The following is a 26,357-nucleotide window of genomic DNA, read 5'->3' as shown; positions in this document are numbered from 1 at the left end:
GGTTTCTTCAGTTTAAGAGTATGCTTAGGGCTTTAGCCGCGTAGTGACTTAAAAAAAAACATAAATCGAAAATATATTTAATAAAATTAGTTAAAACGGAGTTTATTATAGAATTTATAAATTAAGTACCACCTACTAATTATTAAGAGTGCCAACCCTATCCCACGCTGTCCACTTGTGTAACAAATTGCTGTTTCAGTTTGTACAGACAGCAACACTCCTAACTGTACATCGGTGGACCTTATTACAAAAGGCATAAGGTCCACCGATGTACAGTTAACAGTGTGGGCGATGGTACTTTGCTAAACCCGAAATTTATAGAGACTAAGCTCCTAAAATGTCTCTAAATTGCAATTTCATTGTTGTTTTGTTTTGTATAATAACAAGAAGTTGAGGCGAAATTTTGCAAACGCTTTTCACTACACTACATAGTATAAAACCGCTTACCGCTGTCTGTCTGTCCCTATGTATGCTTAGATCTTTAAAACTACGCAACGGATTTTGATGCGGTTTTTTTTAATAGACAGAGTGATTCAAGAGGAAGGTTTATGTAGGTACAATTTGTTAACCCGCGCAAAGCCGGGGCGGTTCGCTAGTACTACATAAGTCGGATTTAAAGTTTTAAGACCATCGAAAGAGCAAACAAGTTTCACAGCAGTAGTTTGCATAATTTGTGTTTGCGTCAGGAGCGCACTTAGACTATTGGACTCGGCTCTGCTTTCCTGCCTTTTGGTAGTCTTAAAGCATTCTAGTCGAAAGTAAATAAGTTTTCAAGCTTTGCACTTACCTATTTGGAGGTTTCGATGGGGTTAGGTTGCAGCCAGACTCCCCAAGCGAACTGTGGCAACTATAATCGTGAAATTTGAAGTTCGCACTCTAATTACGCCTTCATTGAAGTAAAACAGAAAGATCTTCGCAAATTGCGAATTTCGGTTTTCGCAGTAGCCCCTCAGGCTCCCCAAGGGAACTGTGGCAAACAGTGGCGTAGCGTAGCAATCTAGACGTGGACGAAAACCACATCTGCGAGGCCCTTTTTAATGTGTTCCCAAGGTCAGATAATAAAAAATATTACTAGGTACAGAAGATTCACTCTCTAACAAAACGGGTCTATTATGACATTTACGACACATATGACCGCTACGTGGCGCAAGCGTGAGCAGTACGGTTACCATCAGCTTGTCACTGACATAAACGCCGTCGAGAACGTAATTTACTTTTATACATCTCGCTCGAACTCGCATATTCGTGCAAACGGGATGTATAGAAAGTAAATTAAGTTCTCGACGGCGTTTATGTCAGTGACAAACTGATGGTAACCGTACTGGCATCCGTTCCGTAGCGGTGCGCGGCAATTACTATGGCTAGACACCAAAATTGGTGTGGGCCGCATGTACTTGTAGCGACGCGACGAAATCGCGGAGTGAGCCACGCCTGCCAAGGTAATAAAAAGATTGGCTTTGCGAGGCCGTGGGCGAAGGCCGGAGGCCCCATTCGCCCACGCCTAGCTACGTCACTGGTGGCAAAATGCGGGGACAATGTTAAGGAGACGATGACTTACCTTCTTTTAAAATGGCTTCCATCGAATTCATGGTTCTTCAATGTCAAAATTGTGCTCGTAAGAGCATAAAGTTGTTCGGTACCGGTAGTTGCTTTTAGTAAAGTGATAGCTGGGGCCTTACCATCATGTCTTATTGCGATTATGTTTAGTACCTAAACTGAATTAGTTTAGTACCTAAACTGAATTGCTAAGGGACGGAGTTATGTGACTTATGTAGCTCCGCCCTTTAGCAATTCAGTTTAGGTCCTAAACAGAATCGCAATAAGACATCATGGTTAGGCCCCTGGACTTAACACGTAGGTACGATGGATTGCCGGGTGTTGACTGAAGAATGGTTAAACCCGTTTCAAGACTAATTCTTTATTAGCTGCTCACTGCCACGTTAGTTCACTTTCACTGCATAATGAACTATCAATTTTCCACTTTAAACAACATTCATGAACAAAAATCAAAGAAATGTTCTCGAGACGACTTCACCATTTTGAAGTTCAACCGGCAATCCTGATCCCTATTGAAGAAATCTGATCAAAAGCTGGTTTAACCATTTTAATATCGGACAATAACATCTTCTGTACAATACAAACATTTCACGAATCACGTTAATAAGTAAATGTAAATATTAAAATAGGTTTGACTTTCGTGTGAAACGTAAATAAATAACGATGACAGCCACTCCTCTCATATATATATATTATACTACTCTTTGGCTTTGCGTGTCTCCGAATGAATGAGGTTTTAATTTTAATGGATTCATTTAAATAATCAAAAGCTAGGAGTGTTTGATTCTAAATGTGACTATTTGCAAAAGTTCTTTTCAAAGATACCCTACCAATGACTATTAATTTTGAAAAAAAATTAAGTAACAAAGTAAATGTATAGTTGGTCAAACCAAATTTGTTAGTAAATAAGAACAAAAAAATATACTATTCCTTTTCTTTTGGGTGCTAGTACTAGTGTAAGACAAAGATAGTATGATTATCTCTCTGTCTATGTTTGAAATGAGTCAGTCCTTTGATAAACTATAGGTCTTCTTTGGCCTAAACATAACGATACTTTCAGGGTATAAACTTCTTGAATTTACTATGGTTTTTATCTGTCAAATACCTACTCGTCAAATATTTTATCAACTTCGTACGTCGATGATATAAATATTAATAGTAAAAATATCTTTAGTTTCAAAATCACTCGGAATCCATAAAGATATTTTATTATTTCATTTGCCTTGTACCATTTCGTGAAGCATTTATCACCTACAACGTGTGTAAATGAATTTGTGCAAACTTAAAATGGCCGCTACACGGTTTTAGTTTTAGGTTTTAATAAAATCCTAAAACGACATTTTCAGCGGCACACGTTGCATTTACAGTGCAGTGTTATGAAAAGCCTTCTTAAATACAATAATACAATTGCAGTCTCGGAGACCCGCGTATAGTTTGTGCAATATTGTGTTTGTTAGATTTTCTCGTTTGCGTCGGGTTTCAGTAAATATGCTTTATGTATGTTGTGGCGAACCGTTTTATGCAGGAACCGAAACACCGACTAGCTTAAGGTAATTGAAGAATATTCATCATCTTCCTCGCGTTGTCCCGGCATTTTGCCACGGCTCATGGGAGCCTGGGGTCTGCTTGGCAACTAATCCCAGTAATTGGCGTGGGCACTACTTTTTACGAAAGCGACTGCCATCTGACCTTCCAACCCAGAGGGTAAACTAGGCCCGTATTGGGATTAGTTCGGTTTCCTCACGATGTTTTCCTTCACCGAAAAGCGACTGGTAAATATCAAATGATATTTCGTACATAAGTTCCGAAAAACTCATTGGTACGAGCCGGGGTTCGAACCCGCGACCTCCGGATTGCAAGTCGCACGCTCTTACCGCTAGGCCACCAGCGCTAATAATATTAATAAGGTTAATGTGGGGATACCATCTACAAGCATAATACCTACTTCAATTACTCATACTCCACTCACAGAACATCGGTACGGCAGGAGCCAAGAATTTACCCACTACAGTAGAACAGAGTTGAAGCGGTATAACAATCTTCTATAGTCTATATTCATCATCATCATTCATCATATCACTGATTTAAACTTTCACGATTTTTACACATTATTAAATTGTACTTCAACGGGACTTAATCCCGTATTTAACGTCGGAGGTAAATCTTAAAACTTAAATACGCGAAAGTCCCGTTGTACAATTTAATAATCATCATATCACCCCTTTATCGCCCACTGCTGAGCATAGGCCTCTCTTATTACATATTCTCCCGGTCCTGAGCTAATCTCCTCCAGAAGTGACCCGCAATCTTCGGGATGTCGTCCACCCAACGAGCCAATGGACGCCCGCCTTCTTCAATATAAGAAATTTCCGAAGTTTTTCCATGTAAAAATTTTGCAATCTTGGAAATCCTCCAATACTATTTAATAATTGGACTGAAAGTCAATGTAATGATTATGAAGCCATTTGTGTCAGTTGCCCTCAGGGCTTCAGCCTCCGGGCCACGCTCACGGCGATAATAAAATACAATCTAGTATTTTCTGCATATTCCTGTATTGTACAGTGCCCTGCAATTATAAATGTTACACAACGAAGGTTGCAAAAATATCTGACACGATCTTATTTGTAGAGCCATATGATCATATTTTTGCGGCCTTCAAAGAATAATATAGGTATTATTGCAGGTGACTGTACCTCTGAATTACAGATGTGCATGTTGGGAAAGTTCTTGGAAAATTTTACAGGAAACAAAGGAAACTTTCATTTTGGAAATTGAAAATTACAATTCCCATATAAAAATATGAGAAGTTCCCGAAGATTTTTCCATGTACAAATTTCGCAATCTTGGAAATTTTCCCATTGCACATTAGTAAAAACTCTGAATATACGCCCTACTTGTATATATGTAGTAATAGTTATCTTTGAACTATCCTTACGGCTCAATTCGAACAATGCTTATTAGATGACACAGCGATACGATACCTACCGATATGTCAGTGGGAAAAGTGACATTTCTTTAACCAAAAAAAGCCAATTATATCACTGACTGATCGGTATCGTATCGCTGTGAAATCTTATAAGCATTGTTCGAATTGGTCCGTTCGTGCTGACAGTTCAGACCGCTACAGCGTCGAGTAGTTTCAGAGCTTGAATAAGATATGAGGTGGTAACAAGCGATCCTCACTTATTAGTCGAGGTGAGGCAACTCAAATAACGTCTCGCAGTTTTGAGGCTTTGTGTTCAAACATGGGCGCAAGACATACATACATAGTACAGTCAAGGTCAGAACCATAAAAATGTACCTACACGAAAAAAAGTTGTACAAAATTAATTTTGTATTAAGGAGAAACGTCTGCGAACGATGCTAATAAGCTTCGAAATAAATTAAAAGTGGAAAAATTCACTGTCTTGGGTGGGACTTGAACCCACGACCACTCAGTCGACCACTGGATCACTTGTACAGTGCTCTTCCATCTGAGCTACCAAGACCGTACCCAATTCAGTGAATATTTCCACCATATATGAGCCCTAGGGAGGTTCATAGCGACATCTACCTTAAGAGTACTACACTAATTAATTAATTTATTTATTTATTTTGAAAGTTGTACAAATTATACACAGCTAATGACGCGTCAGATGCTTCTTTTAATTATATCTGTGGAATAAGAGGTAGTATTCAATTGAATATGAGGTCAGAATGAGTGAGCCTCTTTATTTTAACCCCAAGATCGTCTTAGTATCACACGTGTGATACTAACTCAATTTGGGTTATTTGGGTCGTAGCCTCTCAGTATCAGACATGTGTTACCAGTTTACCACAGATCAAATAGATCAATACGGGTCAAATTTCTTTGCATCATTTTGTTGTATGGTGGTAGTTTGACGGGTTAAAATTGTCTTTAAGTTAATAAACACTGAGTTCCACATTTTCAGGTTCTTATAAAAAAATAAGTACCTACCTATGTTTAATAATTATCAAGTCTCATATAACCTCGTAAAGTAATTAAATACTAGTTTTTTGCTAGTCTTACAAACCATAGTAAACGATAATTAAATAAGAACCTTTTACTCTTTTCAGGTAAGTTAACCAAATTTCTTTTAGGAGTGACTAAAGGTAAGTTCTATTTTTTTTAATTTGTCACTACTTTAAAACTTATTAGAAAATCCTAAATGCGTGTGTGTAATGTATAACGTCTTTCCCCGGGCCTCAGACTATCACCATATGAAATTTTATCGCAATAATTATATTCAGCGGTTTAAGCCCGTTCGTGTAAGGCCTGAGTGGACGCTCGAGTTGGGCGTGCAGCGGGGCGGGGCCTGCGGTGTGCATGTTAAACAAATGCAAGCGTATAGGAGCGGCCTTAGTGCACGCTGCTCAAATTACTTGTGAGCCCGACGCCACGCTGCACGCCCCGCCGAACGCTCCGCTTCGAGCGTCCACTCAGGCCTCGAAGAGTTAACAGATAGACAGGCAGACAGACAGACAGAGTAACTGAAGCATTTGTAATTTTAAGTAGGGATACTAGAGAGGGAGAGGGTAGGGATTTTAGGGTCTTCATAACTGGAATACGACCATACAAATACAAATGGTAGATTTGGTAGTTAATAACTGCTAACTCGCTATGTCTATAATCGTAAATTAACGCAATCCCTGCCTGCCAAGCTACGCTTGAAGTCCCGCTTTTTACCGAAATGCCCCCACGAACAGAGGGGAACGAATTTCGCAAATTGCGGGGATCTCTCTCTTTTACTCCAATGAAGGCGTAATTAGAGTGACAGAAAAATGCCCGCAATTTGTGAAATTCGGTTTTCGCGGTAGCCCCTCAGAAAACCTGCCTAGCGGGTCGCTGGCACAGTAAATGGCTGGATGTAATTGTAGAATACATTTTAAGTCATGCAAATAAAGTTCAAATTAGAAAAGGCAAGCGAAGCGAATGTAACAGAGGATTCAAAAGGTCATTATCCTTTGAGATTTTTGACTCGTTCATATAATCCTTTGAAGAACGACTCGCCATTTCCATTGGCTTTCCGTAACAGCCTTATTCAGTCCTTTTATCATTCAATTTAAACAACTGACACATACGAAACAGAACTCTATACCCTCTAGGGATTAGATCTAAAGTCTACTGACACGTGAATTTCCATTTATGCCTGATTTACGAGTATATATGTGTCCCTTAGGATGACTGGTAGGCTTATTGTCGTTGAATACGATCACTTATTATATGCAAAGTAGGATAAACGTATGCTGATTTCTTTGGATTTTCGTTTGATTGTTAGCATTTTAGGCGAAAAATTGCTTTCGTTACTTGGAGTAAAAATGTCATTATGTGCCGCATTATTAGGCTACGTTTCCACCAGAGATGTGCGAGGATGCGTAGCGAGTTTGCAAACGCTATGTGATCAGTCGAATTTTGAGAAAAGAAAACCATATATCATAGTTTCTAGGGTTTCATTTCAGTTTTCAAAAATCGAGCATTATTAGGATTAGCCCTTCGGGGCCAGTTAAAAATCGAACGACTATACTTTATAATTGTAACTCCATATTGTAAACTAGCTAAATAACTAAGATCACCAACTGTCGCAGACGAAGGTCATGTAAGAAAACACTCAATTAAAGGTCATTAGGTACTGTATTCATTAGAACATAATATTAAAATAAGCACACACGTTACAAAATACTGAAAATGTCTTAGGAATCTACCTATCGGTGTGTAGTGTCCACGTAGTGTCATTCTATGGAACTTGCTAACTATATAAACAAACTGCCATATTGAAATTGTCAAAAAATATGAATTTACTACTGACTTTCGTGTATATTTACAGTTGTCATCAGTTATATCAAACACCAAGTACGACTATAACAAAAAATGCACGAGTGTCGTGGAACACTCGGTTGGAACGGAGTTAAGAAAGGGTCGCGACGGTCACTCGTGACGTGACGGAAAACTCTTACCTACACTTATCCGCCAAGTCCGAACCGTGCGATAAGGAACTTTAAGATAAGATAAGATTTCTTTATTGTTTGTTGTTTTTTATTGTTTCTTTGTTCTAATAACTTGCTTAATAGAAATATCTCAACGGGATCTCTATGTTCAAGGTTAAAAACATGCTCATGTGCACCAGAGTTTATAGATATTTCTCGCTGTACTGTACAAACAGGTACAAACGCAATCAATATGGCCTGCAAAAAATTCAACATGGCCTAACGAACATTTCTGACATTAAAAAGTAACGAATTCGTATAATTTTCAGCATTTATTTAATGACTGTAATAGTTTGCAAGACCTAGAGAGAGAAGCGCTGGTGGCCTAGCGGTAAGAGCGTGCGACTTGCAATCCGGAGGTCGCGGGTTCGAACCCCGGCTCGTACCAATGAGTTTTTCGGAACTTATGTATGAAATATCATTTGATATTTACCAGTCGCTTTTCGGTGAAGGAAAACATCGTGAGGAAACCGGACTAATCCCAATACGGGCCTAGTTTACCCTCTGGGTTGGAAGGTCAGATGGCAGTCGCTTTCGTAAAACTAGTGCCCACGCCAATTACTGGGATTAGTTGCCAAGCGGACCCCAGGCTCCCATGAGCCGTGGCAAAAATGCCGGGACAACGCGAGGAAGATGATGAATAGTTTGCAAGACCATGCATTTAAGTAATATGCAAGATGTAGGTATAATCGCAACATCTAGAAAGTACCATAAGTAGATCATCTAAGAAAATAATCATCATGATCACCATTAAAATTATTTTCACACCGCGTGTAGTAATAATAATTGTAAGGTCTTTCAAAGGCAACTTAACCAGTACTTAAATAAATCATCATCTTATTCTTATGCACTAAAAGTAAATAATTCTTATGAACTAGATAATTTGTAATGCTTAATAATTAAATGAAAGTAATATGTCAACGTATGGTTATTATTATATCACAACAATCATACGTCTTTGTCAAATGCAATAAAGGACGAATTATCACAAAAATAGCGTTATTTTGCATTCATTAACATTAGAATAACAAAAGTTATCATAACTATTTTGATGAGCATACGTCTAGTTAACAATCATAAGTATGTCATTAGGTATAATAAAGTCAAGAAAATTCACGATTTAATAAATGCATGATTATGTCTAGTAGTGATGCAAATATTAAAAAAAAATATATATGTCTTATAAGTTCTTAACACAGAACAAGTGTGTTTGGTTACAAATTTCGATTTTCTAAATGGTGCGTTCCAAAATTATATGAATATTGTAAAATATATAGTAGGTAATAATATAAAAAATTGTCTGTAGAATTTATATTTTAGAAGTAATTTAATATTCCTACATTAGCTTTATGGCACTTCCATGTCAAATTTTAATAAAAATAAGTAATATTTTCACTGGCTTAAACTAATATTAGGTTTATAAAATATAAAAAGTGCTTTATAATATAATTTGCGTACGTTTGAACTTGAACCATTAAAGTCATTATAAATTGATACAACTAGAAGATACAGTAATATTACAATTTACATCCATACCTATGCCTCTTTCTGGAAAAACATATTTGATAATACTTCTTATATTTAAAATAACCTATTTAAACAACTCTTGGGCAATAATTTCGATGAAGATGTATGAATCGCGTGTCTGATCCAATACAAGTTCGAAGGGCAATCTTATTAAGACCTATTAGTTAAAGTAGTCACTTACTAAAAGCTGTAGGACTATTAAACTCACGTTTTAACCCGTGGAGCGTCTTACTGTCACACGTGTGATAGTAGTTAGTATAGGAGTTCCATACTACGGTACTAGGGCGCTCCACTGGTTAATAATAGTCTATTGACAAAAGTACAAGTTTTGCACCAAACTGTCTGTCACCATTAAAGCGTTAGCTAAATTTTATTGCATAGAAAGTTTCATAGTTCTCATCTGAGTTACGGGCTGATTAATACTGATCAGTCCGTTAATTGTTGTTACTTTAACTTGCCCTAATTATCAATAAGACACGAATACGTTTAAAAAATCTACTTAAACATTTATAAATAAGCGAGCACAATTTGCGCCAACCCTAACACGAAAGCGAGGCCAACAACCTTGTCCGCCGAAGACACCGTTGGTGGACGCACGTAATATGCGTCATACAGGTTGTCCCAGAAGGTCATTCGGCCGGAGTGGGGGTTGACGCGGCCGGATTCTTGCAGGGTGACGAGGGAGGTCGCAGAGTCGCCGGCGTAGTAGAGGTAGTTGAAGGCGCTGGCGGTTACTGGTTGCCAGGTCACTTGGTCGTTGGTTGGCTCTCTGGAATATGAAGGGTTAATTAGGTCTATTTTGTTTAGTTTGTTCTTGATGGTTTTTGTGCATTTGTTTTTTTATTGTTATTGTGTCAATAATATTGCAAGCTTTATACGTTTGGACGACCTGTTTTTATTGAATATTATTCGTGTTAAATTAGAAAATGAAATGGATTAACCGTCTGTCAAGTACAAGATGATTTTGAAATAATTTTGTTTGTGTTTTGTTTTGTGGCGATATTAAAGCAAAAGTGACATTAAAACCTAGCCTGTGCGTGGTCAATTTAAGGTAAAATAATGTGAAATATATAGTTGTCTAATAATCATAATAGGAACCATTGTGGCAGACAATAACATTTTAATCAATGATTGTGAGCCAAACTAACAATAACAATGCGACTATTATGACAATAGAAAGCTAAAGTTTAGCAATAAAGTTAAACTGGTAATTTAGCAAAAAGAAAACTATAACTGGCAATTTGGAACAACAGATGTAAAGAGTAGGTATATTAAAATATAAATATAACGACTTTGTTAGTCTTTTTGTATTTTTTAGCTTTAATCAACAAAACTGGAGACCTAAATTCGTGAGTTCAAATGTTTATTTAGCTTGAACGCAAGTCAAAATAAACACCGTGAAAAATCAACAGCCTAGTTTCCGCTACTAAGTAAACAGTCGCAAAAGGGGTCATTAAACTTTTATCAGCTCACCCGGTCTTAGCGAATGACACGAAGCGCCTGACTAGAGACGCCCTGGCGTTCTCGTCCTCCGGCTTAAGGTCGTAGTCGAACAGGTAGTTCAGAACAGCGCCGTGCCAGACTCCGTCGATCGGGATCTGATGGTAGATCCAATCGGAGTTCCTCGTGCCTCTGTATGTGAACTCCAAGAGTCGCACGGCAGCTCTTGAGGTTAATGCTCTTTCCCTGGCCCCTCTTATCACTGACACAACCACTGCCGTATCTCCATGATAGTTCAAGAAATCTGTTATCGTCTCCATGTTCACTGCTCTATTATCCCAGTAGAACGTTCTTATGTTGTTAGCTACAACGGTTTTGTTTGCTGTTGCATTGAATGCTAAATCGACCTGGATGAAGTCTGTGAAATTCGTTTGCATTCTTTCAAGCCATCCCTCGTTAACCGCTTCACCAGCTCTGATCGTGCCTTCTCTGTCCGTGTAGCCGGCTATAAAAGGAATATGGCTGTAGTTGCCAGATCTTAACAAGTCAATGGGAGCTTCACTGAGGAAAGTATCGTTGAGAGCTTTGTTTTCAATGCATGGAGCGAAAAGGACGGAGTTGTTTAGGAAACTAATGCTCTGTAATGCTGGAGCTAGGAGGGATATGTCAGTCGTGATTATTTTGCTAGCCAGTCCCCCTGGAGTTTCCCCTGTGTAACTGAGCTGTTCTGCAAAAACTTGGGCATATTTGATAGGTTCGTAAGCAATAGCCCATGGTGCTAAAGCAGAACCACTCTGCGTTATAGCTTTATGGACTAAATTGGTTGCTAACGGAGACAGTGTGATCAGATCTACCATAGCCGCTCCCGAACCATGTCCAAATAGAAGCACATTGTTCGGATCACCGCCAAATGCTGCAATATTATCCCGTATCCATTGTAATCCTTGCACGACATCCTTTAATCCTGCATTGCCTGGCGCTTCAGGCACACCCAAGCATAAGAATCCAAAGATAGATAATCTGTAATTCATGGTGACCACAACCACGTCAGATTCAACAAGTCTTCTATAAGAGTACTGCTTGATGTCGATAGAAGAGTACTCATCTCCGAGTAGGATGACCATGACTGGTTTGGGCGTGGTGACGTTCTTTGTGTGGATGTTGAGGACTAGGCAGTCCTCTACGCCTACGATTCCTCGAGGGGTGGGGTGGGCGCATATGACTGTCCTGTCGATGGCATGGAACACGCCAGGGTATCTTGCTGGTGGAGGCGGTGCCTGGAAATGAGAAAATATATATTAAATGACTAAGCTCTGTGATTGGTCACTTATCCATTTTGTCTTGTAGTTCGCAGAAAATATTCAATATAGAGCGGAGCAGAGGCGTATATCCAGCAGTCCAATATGCCCCTTACATGCGGGTTAATTATATGATAATGATTGGTCATAATATAGGATGGGATATTGTGGGATGGGATGTGTCGGATGAGCCGACATAGCCACAAGCTGGTTGGTGCATACACAGTTCGTACACATACATAATCATTTCTTGGTACATGTTTAAACATGGCACTCCCTGTTGCTCTTACTATGACGGTTATCAAAGATAGTAGAAGTACCAAGGTACCAACAAACAAACGATAGTTAGATAAGATAAAATGTCCAAATCCGGAGTTAGTGAGTAAGTGCATACTTCTTACAGATTTCAGAGGAACATTCCATTTCTGTTTAATTAAGTACTTATCTTTTTCAAACTTTTTAAAGATAGGTATACATAGTATCAGCCACTTCAGTTTATTTTGAACAAAAACAGTTTGTAAAAATCTTGATTATTCTCAGAATTATTATTATCAAGTCAATTTGTTTACAAAACATTTTGTACCGGTCTGCCGGCAGGTGCTAACTCGTACCTTATTAAGGTTCGATCCTTAAAATCGTAACAGATTTTGAGCGTTACCTCCAGCATAATAATATTCGAAGAAGCAATACTGCCAACCTCCTAAATCCCATTATCATTTTGCAATTTGAATTTGGAACCTTCTTTTATTCAATTATGGTTCAAAATTCGATTCGGATTTGTCCTTTTAAAAAGACATCGGGACTTAGGAGGTTAACTTGAAGGTTGGAACATTGGCGAGGAGTTGACAAGGTTAAACTCGTATTAGGCCCACTTGCACTATTCTACTAACCCGGGGTTAACCGATTAAACCTGGAGTTACCATGGTTACCAGTACAATTTGACGCTGGGTTAACGCGCCGGATAATCGGGTTGGATGGTGCAAGTGGGTCTTATAATTTACAGTAAACAACATTATTGTAGATCAGATCAGATGCGCTTAGTATACCGGTGAATAAACCCAGCCATGTAGCGTAAATTGATATAAAAATCGCTCTTTAAACAACGCAAAATGAGTGAAAGAACAACACCCTTGCAAACAAAAACGCATCATTACCAAAAAACAAAGGATTCTAATTTGAATCTTAGCCTGTTCATAATAAAAGCGAGTTTTAAAAGGCGTGGGTGGTGACTTTCTTTTTCCTTTTGTATAGAAATATAGGCCTGTTGGTACCTAATTGTAAGCCGAGATCGCAAAAAAGGCTATTGATGTGGATACGCGAAGCGTAAAATGGCTGTCTCGCTCGCTCTTGCACAGTTTTGTGAGACGGAAAAGGATGCGGGTTCCAGTGCTTTGTAATTTAATGGACCCATTCTCAACAAGAGTTTTGATTGTTTTGTGCTTTTGGTTTACCTTACTCGTGATGATATGGATGGGTAGGTATCTAGGTATAGTTTTTAGTATTTGCTTAATATACTTAAATACTATAAATATCGTGTTTTTTTATGATATTGGAGACAATTGTGTCCACACATTACCGTCGCCTACATAGACATTTGCAACAACAAATGGGTTGTGCGACTTGTGCGTTGCTGCTGGCGCAGTTTGGTTCCATTTTTGTCATGTCACTATGCCCGTCACTTTCGCACTTACATACTTGAACGTGACAGGCATGGTGACAAAGCGATAAAAATGCGACCGTGCTACCGCCGCTCGATCGTATCGGTCCGTAAATACCGCGACCAACTGTACGGATATGATGGTCGTTCTTGTCTACGTGACAGCGTGATAAAACGGTGTCCGTCACTTTCTTTCCCACGGTGTTAAACAGTGACAGTTATTTTATCACGTGGATAAAGATGGATAAAGCTATCCATAATAGGCTGGCTGTTCATAACACAGTTTAGCTGTGCTCGCAGGAAGTTTCTGGAGATTTAGGTACAGTCACCATCAGAGTGTCCAAGGCGCTCACAAATATCTGAACACGCCTCTATTGTCAAGGCATTAAAGTGCTTGTTCAGATATTTTTGAGCACCTTGGCCGCTCCAATATATCTGATGGAGACTACATTTGTGGACTGACAACCATTTAAGTGGTTAAAATGTTTTTTTTTCTTATCTTTGACACTAGTAAATTCACGAGACAAATACCACAGATGTTTGAGATGTTCTAATATACAAAAGTAACGCTAAATCTTTAACTTTTGGATATGTACATACTTAAGTAATACCTTGGATAAAAGTTTTGTGATATAAGTAATTTGCCTTAACTTTGGGTTAAGTAGTTGAAACACGTAGTTGACATGTTGTTATAACTTTTCAGACGAATGAAGAAACTTTTGGAAGGTCGTGATGGTTAGAACATTGCTGTGTTTGCTTACATTAAATAAAATTGCTAACTAAATATTTTTGCCGAGGGTCTACAGTATGGGGTTCTTCAAAAAAGGAGTGTACAGGTTCTTAAAGGGTCGGGGTCGGCAACGCGCATGTAATACCTGGGGAGTTGTAGGTGTCCATAGGCTACGGTGACTGCCACCGACGTGGTATAAATAAAACTTTGTACGGAATATTAACGGCCCAGGGGCTGTTCATAAATTACGTCATCTATTTTTGACGATTTTTGACCCCCCCCCCCAAAATCATCCAAAAATCATGCTTCGAATGACCCCGTTTCCTCCTACGTCATGCTACCATCATCCTATGTCCCGACCCTCCCCCCCCAATTTGAAATGACGTAATTTATGAATAGCCCCCCATCATATTATATTAGCATTGAAACTTGCTATTAATTGGTTTTAGAAAATGGAATTGAATTTGTTGCGTTTTAAAATCGAACGAAACACTACAAAAAGCAAATCTGTTTCGTTTAACTATGATGTTATTTAAATGTCTGCAGCGAGACACAGCGATCGGACCTTTCGTTCCCACCTATAGTCGCGCAACGTCGTGGCCGGCGCATTAGTATCACACGTGTGATGCTAACTCGATTTTGGTCCTTTGCATCAATTTGTTGCATGGTGGTCGTTTAACGGGTTAAATGCGAGCGTGACGTACGGAGACAGATGTACAATAAATGTTAAAGTGTCATTCTATGGAACTTGACAACTATGTAAACAAACCGCCATATTAAAATTGTGTCTGAATGTCAATTTACTAGTGACTTTTGTTTACATAGTTAGCAAGTTCCATAGAATAACACTTTATGTATAACTAGGTACCTATTTAAAAACAGAATATGCTTCCAAGTCGATTTAAAAACCTGGCAATTTTCTACTAAAATTGTAATCTATATATATAAATGCAAGTGTCCTGACTGACTGACTGACTGACTGACTGACTGACTGATTCATCAACGCAGAGCCGAAACTACAAAAGCTAGAAAGTTGAAATTTGCACACTAGGTTGAATTTATAAAGTGTACAAGAGATAAGAAGCGATTTTGAAAAAATCAACCCCTAAGGTGGTTAAAAAGGGGATGAAAGGTTGTATGGGGTGCAAGTTTTATTTTAAGCTAGGAATTTGAAACTTTTTAAAAATGTACTATATTAAAAAACAAGAAAACTAATTTCTACGTTTTCGAAAATTCATCCCCCAAGGTGGTGAAAAAGGGGTTGAAAGTTTGTATGGATATCAAATATTTTTGGGAGTGTTGGACTTGAAACTTTGTATATGGAGATATTATTATAAGACGGGAAAAGTAATTTCAGCGTTTTTGAAAATTCATCCCCTAACAGGGTTAAAAAGGGGTTGAAAGTTTGAACCCATTACAAATGCTTTGAAACTTTTTAGAAAGACATAATAGCCGATGACAAAAAAAAGGAATTGCGACGTTTTAGGTAATTCAACCCCTAAGGGGGTAAAAAAGGGGATGAAACTTTGTCCTGGGGTGCAAATTTTATTTTAAGCTAGGACCTTGAAACTTCGTAAAAAGGTACTAAATTAAAAAACAAGAAAACTAATTTCTGCGTTTTCGAAAATTCATCCCCCAAGGTGGTGAAAAAGGGGTTGAAAGTTTGTATGGAGATCAAATATTTTTGAGAGTGTTGGACTTGAAACTTTGTATATGGGGATATTATTATAAGACGGGAAAAGTAATTTCAGCGTTTTTGAAAATTCATCCCCCAAGGTGGTGAAAAAGGGGTTGAAAGTTTGTATGGAGATCAAATATTTTTGTGAGTGTTGGACTTGAAACTTTGTATATGGGGATATTATTATAAGACGGGAAAAGTAATTTCAGCGTTTTTGAAAATTCATCCCCTAACAGGGTTAAAAAGGGGTTGATAGTTTGACTCCATTACAAATGCTTTGAAACTTCTTAGAAAGACATAATAGCCGATGACAAAAAACAGGACTTGCGACGTTTCAGGTAATTCAACCCCTAAGGGGGTAAAAAAGGGGATGAAAGTTTGTCCTGGGGTGCAAATTTTATTTTAAGCTAGGACCTTAAAACTTCGTAAAAAGGTAATTAATTAAAAAAACAAGAAAACTAATTTCAGCGTTTTTAAAACTTCATCCGCCGAGGTGGTAAAAACGGGGTTGAAAGTTTGTACGGAGATCAAATATTTTTGAGAGTGCGGGACTTGAATCTTTGTATTTTGGGATATTATTAGAAGACAGGAAAAGTTATTTCAGCGTTTTGTAAAATTCATCCCCTAACAGGGTTAAAAGGGGGTTGAAAGTTTGTATGGAGTTCAAATTTTATTTTAAGTTAGGAACTGGAAACTTCGTAAAAATATATGTTATTAAAATACAAGAAAATTAATTTCAGCGTTTTTGAATTATCATCCCCTAAGGTGGTAAAAAGGGGGTTGAAAGTTTGTATGGATATCAAACATTTTTTCGAACGCGGGACTTGAATCTTTGTATTTCGGGATATTATTAAAATACAGGAAAAATAATTTCAGCGTTTTGTAAAATTCATCCCCCAACAGGGTTAAAAAGGGGTTGAAAGTTTTAATCCATTACAAATGCTTTGAAACTTCTTAGAAAGGCATAATAGCCGATTACAAAAAAAAGTAATTGCTACGTTTTTGGAAATTCAACCCCTAAGGGGGATAAAAGAGGATGAAAGTTCGTCTTAGGGTGCAAATTTTATTTTAAGCTAGGAACTTGAAACTTTGCAAAAAGGTATTAAATTAAGATACAAGAAAACCAATTTCAGCGTTTTTGAAAATTCATCCCCTAAGGTGGTGAAAAAGGGGTTGGAAGTTTGTATGGATATCAAACATTTTTTCGAACGCGTGACTTGAATCTTTCTATTTGAGGATATTATTATAAGACAGGAAAAGTTATTTTAGCGTTTTGTAACATTCATCCTCTAACAGGGTTAAAACAGGGGGTTGAAAGTGTGTATAGGGTTCAAATTTTATTTATAGCTACAAACTTGAAACTTCGTAAAAATGTATTTTATCAAAAGAGAAGAAAACTAATTTCAGAGATGTTGATAATTCATCCCCCGAGTTGGTGAAAAAGGGGTTGAAAATTTGTTTGGAGGCCAAACATTTTTTTGAGTGCGGGACTTGAATCGTTGTATAGATAGATAGATAGATTTATTTATTTCATAATACAGATTACATTATAAATTGCAGGCATGTCAATCTACAAGAATTCATATTATGATCGTCAAAACAAGGATGTCACCAGAATATAATCAATAAAATATTAAATTAAAAATAAAATAATTACAGAATGATAAGATTTTAAAATAATGTCAAGATAAAGGCATATTATTAGAATACAAGAAAAATAATTTCAGCTTTAAAAAAATCATCCCCTAAAATGATTAAAAAGGGGTTGAAAGTTTGTATAGGGTTCAAATTTTATTTAAAGCTAGGAACTTCAAACTTCGTAAATAGGTAGTTAGGTAGTAGGTTTTATTAAATAGAGGACATGAAAATCTTCTAAGGGGGTTTAGAGGGATTATATCGAGGACAATTTTATTCAGTTAGGGGCTTGAAACTTCGTAGGGGTGTGGGTGTAGGTTGTGAAAGACAAAGTATAATATTAATAATTAACAAATGATTAACCGTCCTACCGCAATCACTTGCTGCACAATGTTCTAAGCTAATGTAGAATATATAACCACCAATATACAAATCCACGCGTACGAAGTCGCGGGCAACAGCTAGTATTTTCATAGACTGACATTTGATGACCGCACCCGACTACCAGTAGAATGCCAATAACGTTTGAAAACCGAACGAATAAAAACTATGTAACCTTGCCTCTAGTTTAAATTTTATGCACTTATACTTAAGAATGGTTTTAGATTGATAACAAAAAAGAATTCGGTAAATATTTTGAGATGGGACGTAACTGTGTGCCCACGCCTGTGTTAGCAAATGTAAAGATAATAAAACATACGCGGCCTAGCCAAGGTGACGATCGCTTGCGATTCGCTTTCGAATCGCTTTTGTATCTCTCTATCACTCTTCCACGTAGTGTGACAGTGACAGTTTCGTTTCGTTCGCTGCGAAGCGTTAGCGATTGGCGTGTTGTCTACGGGGCCAGGCGTGTGAAGTGTATAGGTAGGTAGTTAAAATTACGTTATTAGACGTAACCGCAATATATTTATATTTCATTAACCGAACGAAGAAAAGGTCTCCCTTTCTGCTTGGGCGAAAATGCTTTCGGATGTCCAACCGGACAGCTGAGGGGCTACCGCGAAAACCGAATTTCGCAAATTGCGGGGATCTTTCTCTTTTACTCTAATGAAGGCGTAATTAGAGCGACAGAGAAAAATGCCCGCAATTTGCGAAATTCGGTTTTCGCGGTAGTTCCTTTGCTCTCCTCTACAGTACAGTAAAAGGCTTACTAAAAAAATTGTTAGCTTATGTATAAGTAGTTCTCGAGATATTCAGCAATGTGACAGACAGACGGAGAGAGTCTCACCATAAGGGTTCCTTTTGTACCTTTTTGGTACGGAACCCTAAAAACAATATGCGGAGAATAGGGGAATCAAAATTGTATGCCAAGGGGGCCGCATCATCGTCGCAAAATATTGGGAAACCCTGACTTTGTGGTTTAAAGTAGATAATTAGGTAAACAATGACACCATGCGGATTTAGATTATAATAGATAGCATGTTTAAAGCATGACGAATACAAAGTTATGTGTTTTTTTACACTTATACAAAGGCATGGTGACTAGAAATTTAAAATAGTATAAGTAATTATGCAACTCAATAAGTCGGCAGCAGATTACTACTAGAAGTTTGATGGGTACAGTAATCATCGAATAGATAGTGACAGACTAAGTGACTAACACGGCTGTAAGTATTTATAATATGTCGGAGAATGACTGAATTGTGCCATCTACCTACCGCCTTTGAGAGTTGTTTTATCACGCAATCTTTGACAAATAGAGCAAACTAGGGTGTTATGTGTACACCTGAGTGGCGTTTGGCGCAGTTCCGCCAAGGCGTCATAGAGTTAGGGTTGCCAGATCGAAAGGTGCTATCATCGGGAAAAAATATCAATTTTTCGGGATTTAGTGACTTAAGTCGGGAAAAAAAACCATCGCACCCTCACCGCACAGTCTCTCGCCACGCGCGCCCCGCGCGCTCGCTCGACGACAGTTCGGAACTTGAAATTATTGTTTTATAACATAAAGCAGTTTTTCGGGACAATTTTCATTTTGTCGGGAATCGCGAACACATGCTAAAAATCGGGAGAATCCCGCCAAATCCCGACCACCTGGCAACCCTACATAGAGTGCGCTGCCAAAAACAAATGAAATCCAGAACAATTTAAGTTATGCTGTCAATCAATCTTCAGATGAGAATGAACGGGAGGAGATGACGTCTGTGGCGGTTCCTGGGTCTAATCCACTGGTTTGCTTTGAATAAGAAGTGTAACGTGTGCTATGATTTGTAATCAGTCTTATCCAGTAAGTATATCTTTACTGGATAAGACTGATTGACTGACTGATGATATCTTAACACACCTTTGTTACTTTAGAAATATGCTCGGATATGTTTGATCAACCTTTAATGCTTATACTCGTACAAACACCAACACTCTTAACTGTCCATTGGTGGACCTTATTACAAAAGGCATAGAAGAAGAAGGTCACTGATGGACAGTTAACAGAGTGCGATGTTATGTTTATGATGTTTAAATATTGTGTCTAGGTGTTCCATGTTAGGTATCTAATACTTTATTTACGTACTCATTTACATGTCAGCAATGGGAACGATACCACAGGGCGGACACGCCATACATCAAAAATGATTTGCGTTTATATGTGTGCGCGGCACGTCTGTACACGCGTCATTGAGTTTCTGACGGAATCCTGACGGAATCTCAGTAGAGCAACTTACGCACACATTCATGTCGCGGCCTGTCGCGGGACTCGCGGGCGAGGTAATCCGAATCGGGGCGGGGCGGTGCGTGTCCGTTCTGTATGATAATACTATTACTTATTCTGTGACGAGACACGACACCAATTATCGTAACATAAGATAATATATGACAGAATGAGACAGCAATAAGTACTGTGCATGTTTGCATTATTGTTTATCACCAATTACCATCGATTAAAATAGGTACTTACGCGTGACAGGATTGGTTTATGGTTCCGTAGTTTTTGGTTATGGTGCTCGTAAAGTTATGTTGTGTTTTTGCAGCTGCCAAATAAATGATTATCTATCAAATGGTGTCTTCTCCGAAGGACCGACACGAAACTCGTTAAAATTGTTATCTGTTGTTCATATCCGTGCAGCAACAATTTTATACCTGGATTATCTTTAATATCACTTTACGGCGTTATTCATGAATAAACGTCTGCTAAGTTAATCAGCTGATGATCGTCTTTTGTCCCTCTCTATGGTATAACGACAGATAAGGACAAACGACGATCATCAACTGATTAAGTTTGTGAATAACGATTTTCTACATCGTAAACAAAAATGCAATTGCATTACATAATCTCACCTTGAACCGATTAGCGCCCGACGTAGAACCGGCATAATGTACACCATAAAACACTGTATAGTTCCCATCACTCGCCTGTGCACCTTGCACTTCTCCCTGCGTAGTATTCACTATGGTCTGCGCGTACGCACTTGAAAATAACAACACTATTAAATAAAACATGGCGGACGTGCGCGCGGCGCGGCGGTCGGCGATCGAATGGATAAATAAAATGCCGCTTGGAGATACCGGCCGGCTGCGTGTGAGTTTATCAAGAATCAATCAGCGGCCCTCAAACTTAGGCTTCTGCAGACATTGCAACTTGTTTGCAACAAATAGCATGATTTAAGATTAAGATTGTAATATTAATGCATGACATCGTTCCTTGTTAGACTCATGTTAGACTATAGTGTTCTCTTTGTACAGTCGCCATCATATATATCGGAGCGGCCAAGGTGCTCAAAAATATCTGAACACGCACCCTTACGCCTTGACAATAGAGGCGTGTTCAGATATTTGTGAGCACCTTGGCCGCTCCGATATATCTGATGGCGACTGTACATTTGTAAAGCTAGTCTTGGAAAATTGTTATAATAGTAATTACTGGCAATGTAATTTCTTACAAACAATAAATATGGTTACGATACTTACGATTTTATGGCTCCTCTACACGATGGGCCAGCGCCGGCCACTCCAAGGGACGCATTTATGCGTTAGAGGGATCAAGTGATACCTATTGCTATCTCATTCTACCGCATGGCTGCGTCCCTTGGAGTGGCCGGCGTTGGCCCATCGTGTAGAGGTAGAGGAGCCATTAGATTAAAGTAGGTATTTACTTAACGTATTGCATCATAATACATGCCACTATGAGTTAGATTTTAGATAGTTCCCGGCTAAGTAGGACCAAGAAATTCAATTGATCGATCAAATGTGTTAAAAATATAAGTTTGAATACCTCATTTAAAAATGATATAGTTACAAATACATATTTTTGAACAAATGAATTCAGTTTTCTTTAAAATAATTAGGTATCTATACCTATTTTATAGTGGATATTTTGTGGTTTCAAGTTGAATACGACTAGTTAGGCAAAGTTGTCTTGCAGACTTGTCTTGGTCTAACTCTAGATACCTTAATTTTAATATTAGTGTTTAAGTTTAAGAGTGGCAGAAACGAAAGTTTGAGAGCCTCTGTCCTTGCGCCCAGGTATCAGATATGGTATCAATGAGGTTATGTTGACTAAGTGGTGGTTGTTCGGTGAAAAGTAGTGAACTGGCTGGCCGATTAGATTAATATGAAGCGTTAGTGATTACCTAAATAAACTTTTTATAGGTAGGTACAGTCAGTATCAAAAGAAGCGGATCAAATTACGAGTCAAAAGTGTCTATCCGACACTGTGGCCATCCCATCGCCATCTCGCCGCGCCGTAAGCCATCTGACACCACTACCCTCTCTACACGCTGGCCCATCTTAGTGGGCCAGTATGATGGCCCATCGTGTAGAGGAACCATGATATGCGGACGAAAAACCGACACCGCGGCCATCCTAGCGCCATCCCGCCGCGCCATAAGCCATCCGACACCACTACCCTCTCTACACGTTGGCCCATCTTAGTGGGCCAGTATGATGGCCCATCGTGTAGAGGAGCCATAAGACGTGATTCGGAGAGTTTTTCTTCGATTGATTTGGTTTGTTGGTGAACTGAATAATATTTCCAGGATTAAATCCTACCACGACTATGAATCCAAAATTATAGTTAATTCATGTCACCATTAGGTATTAGTCACTGATTAGGTACTAGTCATGTAAACCACAGGACATGACGAAAACAGTAAGTTTGTCAGACCCGGCATTACCTACGCACCTATTGAAAATTGATAATAATTAATAATAATAGTTACTGTACTTTTGTTTATAAGTGAATCATATTTTATTTGTCGCGCCACTTGCACCATCCCACTTACTCAGGGTTAACAGGTTAAACCTGGAGTTACCATGGTTACCAGTACAATTTGACAGTGGGTTAACGGTTTAATGGGTTAACCCGGGGTAGGTGGCACGGTGCAAGTAGCGCTGGACGCGGATAGAATATGGGTTTATTGACGTGACGTGAATAAAAGTTACTTAATTGATATTTCTAAGGTAAGTAGCTAGGCTTGTCAATCTATTGATTGAAAGAAAGAAAAAGGGTCCCCAGTTTTTCATACTTTTGGGTGTCATTATTGTGACAGTCCATACAAAGTGTAAGTACATATATACATATGTGACAATGATTCACAAAACTGATATTAATATTTATGGGATAATGTTTTTCATTTTCAAATTGAAAGTCCTCGTGATTCTGAGTAGAACAAAGAAAGAACCCAAAAGTTGATGATTTTTCAAAAAAGTAAATGGTACATATTGAATCCATTATATTAACGAAACCATTAGTATATAAACAGCTACATTAACGATTAACGAAATGGTGGAGCCTATTAAATAACAATCCCATCAAAAACATTACATGTAAAAAGGTGCAAGTCTCGCAACGCTTCTACTACAAAAAAGTTTTGAGATGTAATGTGAAACCAAGTCGGTTATTTTAATCAGTGCCAGGGGGTATTAAACCCGTATCAATAAGATATCTTTAATTTGTAATACGTATAATGACTTGGCCATCGCACGGCTGCATAATGAATGACATAATGATCATCGTCAGCTATTAAAAATAATATTAATTGAACATAACGCTAGCGCTAATTGCAGTTTGAGCATTACACATATTTACGAGTACGGTACGAGTAAAGCATTATGTGCGATTGCCAAGTCATTATATGTATTACAAATTAAAGATATCTTATTGATACGGTTTTAACACCCCCTGGCACTGATTAAAATAACCGACTTGGTTTCACATTACATCTCAAAACTTTTTTGTAGTAGAAGCGTTGCGAGACTTGCACCTTTTTACATGTAATGTTTTTAATGGGATCTCATCTCTTTTTGTAGGCACTCCTTCTTTTCGGGTACTCATACCCATACTATGTACACACATATCATAACTAAACACATCTTCATTCATACTCACATCGTACATCGTAGTGTACCTTTACTCTACCTAATAATTTTAGGAACTGCAACAGTAATTTTGTAATAGCATATATTTATATGGGATTACAAACTTACTTATGCAGTTCTTAAATCTTTAAAAAGTGACTGATTTGGCAATATTTTTAGATTTTCTATGGATTAATAAGCTGAAAACTACTTATGTTTAAAATTTGAGGCTTGTGGGTATGCTAGAAGTACCTTAAAATTATGATGATCGTGAGTGAGTGAATGAATCAGTGTCGAAATTAAGGAACTTTGACATACAATAATTCTTAAACTACAAGTTCAAATTGAATGTTTTTGAGAATATATCTTAAGCATGTTAAGGCCTATATATTACTGAAAATTCAGGGTTCTAGCTTCAGCCAGCACAAAATTACAGGACGTCGAAAATGGCCTGAATCGCTTCGAGAAAAGGATGGTAGGTACAGCCGTGCCTCTTTGTTTTGCTCGACTTGGCGGGGGCACTGCCGTGCCCCCAGATTCCAACCGTATCATAACGCCTAATGAGGTTATGATGATGTTTTAATTGCTCTGAATGTGTCATGGATACATAAATAGATGGTAGGATCCTATAGATGTGCTATACGCGTGCGCCCGCGAGGGACAAAACATACGCAATATGATTGGTCGAATTTATTTGTTGCCCACCATAACCCGTACAAAATTTAGGGTGGGGAATAAAAAAAAAGTGAGACTGTGACAAGGTCAAATAATAATAGCGCTATCGCTGCTACTCCTACTGAAAGATACATAAGACTCTTTCGGTCATTTCCCCCACCCCTCATGCCAGATCCAGTTAAAATACTAGATTCATGCATAAGTGCGTTCTCATTTAAGTACGTCAGCTTAAACTTTGCGTTCCATAAAAGTTTTAGGTATAAATGTTGCTGCGATGATGTTTTTAGTATGTCGATAATGTTGACATTCATATAAAAACATATGATAAACTGTCAGTGTTATTTAATTATTGAATTGTAACTGTAACATCCGTTGGCAGCGGCACCGAAAACACTATGTATGTATGTTAGTCTGTTCTCGTGAGAGCAGAAACAATTAACAATGGTTGGTGGGAGATTGCGGATACATTCAGAGAAATATAGGTACAATTTCTGGGTATGCACATCCACGTTGAAAATCATATTTTTCCTGAAGCCGAACGAATAGTTTCCTATAGAAAAATGGACTTTATAGCAGTCATAATAATATGTATAGGTACCTAAATAAATATAAACAGTGTAAAGACAAATGACAAATATAAACAGTGTAAAAACAAAAGCCCTTATTACCAGGATTCGAACCTGGGAACCTGGTTAGGGTTGCCAGATGGTCAGGACTTGGCGGAATTCTCCCGATTTTTAGGGTTCCGTAGCCAAATGGCAAAAAACGGAACCCTTATAGATTCGTCATGTCTGTCTGTCTGTCTGTCTGTCCGTCTGTCCGTCTGTCTGTCCGTCCGTATGTCACAGCCACTTTTCTCCGAAACTATAAGAACTATACTGTTGAAACTTGGTAAGTAGATGTATTCTGTGAACCGCATTAAGATTTTCATACAAAAATAGAAAAAAAACAATAAATTTTTGGGGTTCCCCATACTTCGAACTGAAACTCAAAAATTTTTTTTTCATCAAACCCATACGTGTGGGGTATCTATGGATAGGTCTTCAAAAATGATATTGAGGTTTCTAATATCATTTTTTTCTAAACTGAATAGTTTGCGCGAGAGACACTTCCAAAGTGGTAAAATGTGTGTCGTCCCCCCCCCCTGTAACTTCTAAAATAAGAGAATGATAAAACTAAAAAAAATATATAATGTACCTACATTACCATGTAAACTTCCACCGAAAATTGGTTTGAACGAGATCTAGTAAGTAGTTTTTTTTTATACGTCATAAATCGCCTAAATACGGAACCCTTCATGGGCGAGTCCGACTCGCACTTGGCCGCTTTTATTAACATGTGTTCCCGATTCCCGACAAAGTGAAAACTGTCCCGAAAAACAGCTTCACGTTATAAAACAATAATTTCAAGTTACGAACTGTCGTCGAGCGAGCTAGCGACCCGCGTCGCTATTACTATTTTTATATAAAAACGTCTATGGGCAGAGCAGCTGACGAAGTGCCAATAATGTAAAATATCGTTGTTTTTAGTACAATTACTTTAATTTGAATGTTTTTTTTTCCCGACTTAAGTCCCAAAATCCCGAAAAGAAATTATTTTTTCCCGATAATAGCGCCTTTCGATCTGGCAACCCTAAACCTGGTACTAGGCTGCGAGGATGTCAAAACCATGCACAAAATAAATGCACGTCTATAATACTAAGTAAAAAAAATGTGTTTGGTGCCACGTCGGCGCCGCGACCAGCCAGCCTATTATGGATAGCTTTATCCATCTTTATCCACGTGATAAAATAACTGTCACTGTTTAACACCGTGGGAAAGAAAGTGACGGACACCGTTTTATCACGCTGTCACGTAGACAAGAACGACCATCATATCCGTACAGCAG

The 26,357-nt window shown here is 38.2% G+C and overlaps 2 protein-coding genes across 2 annotated transcripts in view; one reads left to right on the top strand and one right to left on the bottom strand.

Annotated features, from left to right (window-relative positions):
* The window catches only part of LOC134655107 (transient receptor potential cation channel trpm), a 301,664-nt gene that overhangs the window by 46,207 nt on the left and 229,100 nt on the right, over positions 1–26,357 (top strand). The gene's annotated exons all lie outside the window — the stretch shown is intronic.
* Positions 9,552–20,978, bottom strand: LOC134655032 (carboxylic ester hydrolase-like). The gene is made up of 3 exons (XM_063510491.1): positions 20,778–20,978; positions 10,543–11,786; positions 9,552–9,838 (listed from the first exon to the last, which is right to left on the bottom strand). The coding sequence occupies exons 1-3, from the start codon at positions 20,937–20,939 to the stop codon at positions 9,577–9,579; spliced, it is 1,668 nt and encodes a 555-aa protein (XP_063366561.1). The 5' UTR covers positions 20,940–20,978; the 3' UTR covers positions 9,552–9,576.

Source organism: Cydia amplana, chromosome 16, assembly GCF_948474715.1.
Source record: "Cydia amplana chromosome 16, ilCydAmpl1.1, whole genome shotgun sequence".
Taxonomy (NCBI): Eukaryota; Metazoa; Arthropoda; class Insecta; order Lepidoptera; family Tortricidae; genus Cydia; species Cydia amplana.
Note: the sequence above shows the minus strand (reverse complement) of the source record. Positions and strands in the feature narration are given on the sequence as shown.